Source organism: Lissotriton helveticus, chromosome 7 (genome assembly GCF_964261635.1).
Source record: "Lissotriton helveticus chromosome 7, aLisHel1.1, whole genome shotgun sequence".
In the NCBI taxonomy this organism is placed as follows: Eukaryota; Metazoa; Chordata; class Amphibia; order Caudata; family Salamandridae; genus Lissotriton; species Lissotriton helveticus.
In genome coordinates this window covers 982,110,657-982,118,638 of record NC_136068.1, presented here as the reverse complement: position 1 = coordinate 982,118,638, position 7,982 = coordinate 982,110,657, and the positions used below count along the sequence as shown (strand labels likewise).

Sequence of the window (7,982 nt, the reverse complement as noted above, 5' to 3'; positions counted from 1 at the left end):
CTCATAGATTTCACTGCGTCACTTCTACGAGGCTTTTTGCGGGAGAACGCCCCCCGCATACATTATACCTGACGCAGGTATAATTTAGCGCAGGGGTTTACAAAGTGACGCATCTGCTTAGATGCGTTACTTTCTAAATAGTGCGCAACAGGAGGCATGTTTTACGCTGCCGATGCGTCACAAAAAGTGATGCATCGGAAGCGCAAAACAAACGCAAGGCCTCATAAATGAGGCCCTATCACTTTTACTAAAGTACTTTTCAGTGCAGTGCTGTAATGTGACGTATCAACGTCAAACCTTCGATATGCTAAAGAAAAACACTTTTTTTAATTTTGAAAAGACTATGTTTTACTACGGGCAGACGGGTGGGGGGAAAGGGAGACGTGATCGTCCAGGGCCGAAAAAATGAGCACTCTAACGATAATAACTGCTTTTATCAGTGCTTTCAAAGCTCGGCAAGTAAGTGGCATATATAAAGGGTTCAATTATGCTGCATATATTTCCTCGTGGCGCCCCCCATGTTAACCTATGATCGATGTTTACCTTGCTGTGATGCGTCATCTTGTGCAGGCGGGCTGGCACCCCTAGGCCCCCGCTGCCTGCATGCGTGATAGAACCGTAACAATAAAAACAGTAATTAGAAGCCGAAAATCAGACTCGCATACCAGAGGTCTTACACAAAGCGCTGACAGGCAGCGTGAAAAGCTTTATTTTGGAGGTCGAACCAGTCGTGTGCGTTGAAATAATAATAAAACCGGGAGACGTGTCCGAGCGTTGGTCCTGGCGCGACGGGAGCTGGCGGCCCTTGTTGTGTTTCGGTCTGCAGAGAATCAAAAGGCGAACGTGTCGAGCCATCAGTGCCGCGCGGGCCGCCATGTCTCAAGCAGGAATGTTTGCTATAATAATCTAGTGCACGGTATGTAAACAGAAGGAGGCAGTGCTTATAATGTATACTGACGACCCATAGGCGGCGGTGTCTCTATATTGGCTTCCATTCTTCCAGCCTCATTTGCATGAAAAAGCGCATAGGCTGGTCGTCTCAGTTCCAGGTGCTCACCCCGGGCTTTATGAAGGGGCCTATTTTGACCAACGTTTCAACAACGAGCACATTTCGGAATCTGCGACACACACTTGCGATCCCAACTTGTTGGCCACTTAAATATAGATGGCCATCTGTGCCCCCCTCGTGTTCCGGTTCACGCGCTCTTGCACAAATAACTTTATCAGAACAGTGGCCACTGATGGAGGCGAGGCCAGGCTGGAGTGATCCCAAGCCCCCTGTAGATTCTGTTAGTACTCTCTCTGACCAGCAGGCGGCGCCAGTACCAGGGGCAGCGTGATACCCGGTCTTTTGTCCAATGAAGGTGCTTGAGGGCCGAACAGAAAGCCCAAGCTGGGCCATTTCATGCAGCTCTTTCCTCACAGGCACACCTGTAGACGTCAGTGCAAAGAGTGCTTGCGTTACACTCTATAGAAAAATCGTTCCATCTATAGGCATCCCAGTCACACTTTGCAGCTAATATATCTCTTCAAAGCACTCACACCACACTTAGCACGTGCATTCCACCTTTCAATTTTTTCACACACCATCCTTCAATAATTCTACTCACAAGTATTCCACGTCAAGTTTACTACTACATTCTTAGCATTTCACACCTAGTGCCATTTTCTTCTAATAACTTCCCTCATGTACACCAAATGTGTTTCACACATTCACTATCGGGGTCACGCACATTTCACTGGATTCTCACTTACTTCCCATTCACTGATCACGTACAGTACAACATTTACTGATCACATACACTACTCTGGAGACTGTCTCATTTCCCATGTCACTTGCTTCATCTGCTTCAATGAAGTCTCGCTCAGTCCCCATCATGGATCCCATACAATACACTGGAATCTCACTCATTCTCGTTGCATGTTAATTGCATGGTAACCTATTTTTGTGGTCTGCATGCTGCATTTCATTTACTTTGGTCCATGGTAGGTTCGCAACTGTAGAAGTGAGTGGGGATGTTGGCACCGTGAGTTCCATGCTCTCCACACCACTGGAGTCAAGCTATCCAGGCTGATGACGGCTGATAGCCAGAAACCGGTCCTAGGATGCTTGATTCCGGTCCAGGAAAGACATGGCTTGGCAGTTCGGGCTGGACTGTTCCCATGAGGCACAGGGTCAAGGCTGATTTGCATATGGCCATGTCTGACCTGGGGTGGTGTGGAGTGCAAAAAAACGATGGATTTAGGCCCAGATCTCTGTACTGGGGTGAATGTATGACAATGTTCTGCATTCTGTCCATCAATTGTTTTTGCATTTGTCACCCCGAGTGGAATGGGTATGCTCAGACGTGAATCCCATGCTCTCCACACCACTGGAGTCAAGCTATCCAGGCTGATGAAGGCTGATAGCCAGAAACCGGTTCTTGGATGTTTGATTCCGGTCCAGGGAAGGCATGGCTTGGCAGTTCGGGCTGGACTGTTCCCATGAGGCACAGGGTCAAGGCTGATTTGCATAAGGCCATGTCTGACCTGGGGTGGTGTGGAGTGCAAAAAAACGATGGATTTAGGCCCAGATCTCTGTACTGGGGTGAATGTATGACACTTTTCTGCATTCTGTCCATCAAATGTTGTTTTTGCCGTTGGAATGTGTCTGTATTTGCATAGTAACTCCATATAACTAGACCTTGGACATACACCAATAGTCTCTCAAGAAAAAGTGTTCTATGTAGTTGTCTTCGGAGAATACACTAAATTAGCATTTTACAGTTTAATTTCGCATCTTCTCAAAATTCTCCATGTTCCTATCTTTTTGATACAACCTCAGCTCATGCTGTATCAGGTTGCTCTCTTCTACTAACGTCTCTGCATATTATTAATTCTCAGTTGCTTGCAATGAGCAACAATCTCATCTAGCCAGGATTTTCTAAGGACAATCTGAACTCTCATATTCGTACAGTGCTCTAAGCTCTCATATTATGGGAGTAAGTTCTCATCTGCTGTGGGTGTTGCAAGTGCTCATCTCAGAATGTTTCTGAGCTCTCATCCTCTCCGGATGTTTGCGTCTCCCATCGTTTAAGGTTGTTCAGAGCTTTCTTCTGTGGAGCTATTCACGCACCTTGATATCTTCAAGATGGTATAAAATGTCGCACTACCAGTATTCCTCACATTAAGGCATGCTAGGCTGTCATCTTTCCAGGAGGCTCTAACCCTTCGTCCTCCCCTGAAGATTACTCAAGCTCCAATCTTCTCAGGATAGACACATCTTCAAAGTGGGATGTTTTTAGATCTCACCTTCAGATGATGTTCCTCGTTCCAGACCTCTCAGAACATTTCAAAATCTCACCTTCTGATGATATTCTTATGTCTAAATGTCTCGGGGTGTTTTTAAAGCTCAACTTTTGATAACATTCTCTGCTATAATAGTCTGCTGAGGTTCTATGCTCCCGGGGTCGTCTTGACTAGCTGTCGTTTGAGGATTTCCACCCCCTCTAATGTTGTGGTGGTGGCCTTAGTTCTGATCTCCTGAGGATGTTCCAAGCTGTCACTTTGTGAGGTTGGCTTCAGATGGTGCCCTCTACGGAAATCTTAAGATTCCAGTCTTGGGTGTATTTAAGCTGAAATCAGCTGGGGCTGCTCTAAGCTCTTGTTTTCATCTCCTAGTGGGTAAGAATCAGACTCCCTACTCCTCTGCCTGTCTGCTACCTATGATCTTGTTTTTTGCATCTGAAATAACTAGAAAGCGACAGAACACAAAATACAGTCCTAAAACAATATAACAGCCGGAGTCTGTCCCCTGTCGGCTGCTGGAGTGAAAGATTTGGGTTCTCTCACTCTCTCTGTCTCAGGATCCTCCAGCCTGCATCCCACTAGTGACACACCGTACTACTATCCAGTCGTTTTCTAAGCGACCATCGTCAGTAGAATCCAATCACGAGTCGCTGTGCAGCGTCGTGCAATGTGTAGTATTCATGCTCAGGGCTATCAAGCGCAGACCCTGAAGTCCCACAGCCCAGCACAATCTGGCAATCCTTTCCCAGCCAGTTTGTCTTCCTGAGTGGCAAGACAGCAATAACTGGTGGCATGCCAGTCTGCTTAGCCAGCCTTCAATAATAGTCTAACTCATCTTGCAAAAGAGTGGCGGGTGCACGGGCAGGCCACCTGATGCCAGGCTTCAAGGCATATCAGCAGAAAGGGGTGGACACTGGGCACCACTGCCTCGCCCCATCCATGAACCCGCCACGGCTTTCCGAATTTATTCACCTGCCTATTTTTGGATTATCAGTATGATATGTCTGTTCCACTCTACGGACCAAGCATGGCAACCTCAGCTCACTTTCCCATGGGGACATGGAGCACTGTAATGAAGGAGTGCTTTGTCGTTTTGACATCTGTGAGTGGCTGGCGAGGGTAAAGAAATATTTATACAATTCATTGAAGCAAGCATGCAACCTTGCACATTCCAGAATCCTTTCCTCTTGTTCTTGCATTTCCTCCCTAGGGCTGTTGACATAGGCCCTAACCCCACTCACTGCCACAGCACTCGGGAAAACAAGTAGACACATCCTCCCAAACTGGTTTACAGACACAATCACTCTCCTCTGCTTGCTTACGCTCATAAAATTTCAACAGATGGTAGCACAGCTGCACAGAAAACAGCTAAGCAAACTCTTTGTCCAAACACATATTCAGGAGCCTGGCATTCCCAACCCCTCAAGCTTGGCTTTCCTGCACAGACCACAGAAGGACTTCCACTGCTACTGGCGCCCTTTGGAACTGAAGTGCCACGTGTTTACTTGCTTCATCGCCATCTTTTCTTTTGGTCCACATTCCCTCTACAACAGTTGAATTGATCTAGAAGCATTTGCAACAGCACAGCAAAAGTGCACTCTTTTCAGGCGATCAGAGGCTTTTGAAGCTCAAGAGCTGGGTGGGTACCAGGCAGCTACATGTGCGTGAAGCCTCCGAGCCACAGTATTGATAGTTCTGGTGCGTAGGCCTTTACAAGTGTCAGTCATTTTACACCAGTCCCTCTCCCATCCGCCATTTTGTTTTGTAAGGAGAGTGTCTAGGAAATGGTATGTAGAGAATATTGGTATGTCTTTATGCCTGAATTTGTGTTTGAGGAAGGTTGTTTGTGGATTTGCATCAATAGTGCGGTTATGCCTGAAAGTGGTGTAATTTAGACAACACGTAACAGAACTTTGCCTGTGCCTTGTGGCTATGTGACAGAATAAAGTGGAATGTTATGTAAATATGATAAGATTTCGAATGGGGCTTTGTCTTATCAAGGCGAAATGAGATTTTGACTGTTTGTGATGTGACTCTGTTGGAATGTGGTGACCTTATTTCTAACTGGAATAAGGGATTGTGCCCAAATGAGGCGATTTAGGACTCGATAGGCTTGTATCATGCCAGTATATGCTGATCCACATATTGGCCAATCACAAGCTCTTAGGTTTTCCTCTGGCATGTAACATTGTTTAGGTGGTGCAGGAAGCCTCCACGGGCAGACTCCCTCTTTTTATCCGCAAACTGCCATTCCAGCCTCTGGGGCAAATGTTATAGCTCCGCAGACCAGGTGATTTTCTGCCTGAGTCTTCCGAATCCACAGAAACGTCGGAGTCTGTGGGTGACCTGGTGGTGTAGAGTCTCAGGGGCGACCGCGTTATGCCGGAGACTGGTGACTGCAGAGGGCTCCTAATAACCGGAGATTGGCTTCCTATGGAGCGCGGGCTCCAGGGTGGTGTGGTGGCAGAGGTGTGACTTCGAGGCTGGGCTCGGGATATGAGAGGTGGCGTGGAAGACCGGTACCCATCCATCTCTGGTACCTGGGGTGAGGAGCTCTTCCTGCGGGCAGCATTGATGATGTTTCGGGCAATCAAAGCCTGCATCTGTCGATTAGCTTTTGGCTCTAGATCCTGCCTGACAGGGGAAAGGGATCTTTCACTCCAAGAAGGGGACATCGGAGCAGGAGGCGGCGGGCTTGTTATTCTCATTGACTCTACGTTTCTCTCGCAGGAAGCAAGAGCTTGGTTTGGTGATGGACTCTCATCCACGGAGGCACTGTGCTGCAGCACTCTGGGGCTCCAGGTTGTGGCGGCGAGTGGTGATGCTCGTCTTTCCTGTAGAGACATCAGAAGGCAGAGGTTAGTATTTGGACACTAGACTTCATTTAATACAGAGCAGATACACAGGACAGATGTAGGGTACAATACACACTCAAGGCTTTTGGAGGGATTACTCAGCCCTAACCATGGTTTGCCTGAATCTCCAGAAAGACACTTGTCTACACTGACATCCCAACAGCAACCCAAGCAGGATTGGAGCGTGAATGTTTAAAGACATTTGCTTCTATCAATTCTCACTGTCAAATGAGATTTACAGTACTAATTTTAACAAAATGTGCAAAATAGAATGTTGACAAAAACATGAGATCCTTAACTGTATCGTAAAAGCATGCAGAAATGTTCTGAAACGTAAATTATGAAAAAATAGATAAAGAGAGCAGAGAAATAATTATATGTTCATGAAATGTAAGCATGTGTAGAAATGTGCTGCTGATTACCTAGCATGACATAATGAAAGAATGCTTATATAACGAATCACATGAAAACAAATAAAATGTTTAGGTTAAAGATGTTTAATAGTACGATTTTTACCGCATTACATTAGTAATGTATGAAATAAAATTAAAATGACAAATATGACATGCAAATTAGTCTGTTTGAAAAGTAAAACGTGTGAAGTGTTTTCTTTTAGTAGTGCCTAATATTGACATGTACTCTTTAGAGAAGAGAATAATGAGTGAATATATTAAGAAAATAGAACTATTAATGCTAATGTGTGATTTATATTAATCTTAATATAGTAATGAATTTATTGAGTTTTCATGTAGGCCCGAATACTTCTTTTTTTTCCTCGTTTCAAAAAGCAAAATCTAGCTGAAGTAGTCATTTCAGACACTATGAGAACTTTTCCGTGTGTTTCTTTTCATGCTTAAGAACAATGGGCCTTTTCTGATTTAGCATCACTTTTGACACAGATGTATCAATATAGTTGCAAACCCAGCGAGAGCATCTTCTGAGGAAAGGATGCACATTAGAAAGTTATTGAAATTGATGATTCAGCAAAAGGATTACTTAATTTATCCGGATTTCTTAGTGAGTATTGATCACACCATGAGCAGACCACTGTGGACAAACAATGAAAACCATAACGTATGACTGAACTGATACTTTGTGGGCGTAAACTGAGAACTTTGGAAGTATAATTGCTCTAATGGAGGAGGAGACGGGATGGCTATAATTTTCAATTTCCCTGCCTGGATTGCTGTCGGGCTGAACTTCGGTTTCTCATGCCTATCGCATTTTTAACTGAACTTTCGAACTAACTCAACCTGTACTTTGCCTGCTGGTAAAATGTGCAGATATAACTCGGCAGGGTATGGACTCAATTCTCTGACTCCTTACATTCCATTCTGCATATTTGGTTTGTATAACCTAAATGCTGAACTTGACTTTATTATGTACTCTCTCTCTCTCTTATTCCCTAGGTAATTAGCATATGTCTATTTATTAAGTCTCTATTACATTGTGTGACTAATTGCACGAAATGAATTGTATATTCAGAAGCTTAAATGTGATTTGTGTTTCTTGACCATTCAAATCGAGGCTTAGATAAATGATATACATGAGAAATGTTATAGTTTTGAGTCATTCTTGGTGTGGAATCCTTTGTCGATAATTTGCCTATTAAGGTATAGGAGATATTTTAGGGTAAAAAAAATGTAATTAATTAACCAAACAGTAAGTAGAGGGTCTAAGGGAATGTTTAAAGACCTGGATACACTCCCCTAAGAATACTTGTAAAATAAAACAACTAACCATAGGTCTAAGGGGTCTGCAAAAAACCTTGTGTGCTGTAATCCTATAATGAGAGGATATTACTTCAAAGGAGGCAAAAAGAGAATTTTTTAAAGATTT

The 7,982-nt window shown here is 44.4% G+C and overlaps 1 protein-coding gene across 2 annotated transcripts in view; it reads right to left on the bottom strand.

Annotated features, from left to right (window-relative positions):
* Positions 1-673: 673 nt before the first annotated feature.
* The window catches only part of SYNPO (synaptopodin), a 185,422-nt gene continuing 178,113 nt past the window's right edge, over positions 674-7,982 (bottom strand). For both annotated transcript variants that reach the window (XM_078653601.1, XM_078653602.1), the window contains one exon: positions 674-6,122. In XM_078653601.1, the coding sequence (XP_078509727.1) occupies positions 5,481-6,122 (642 nt within the window). In that variant the 3' untranslated portion in view covers positions 674-5,480. The remainder of the gene's footprint in view (positions 6,123-7,982) is intronic.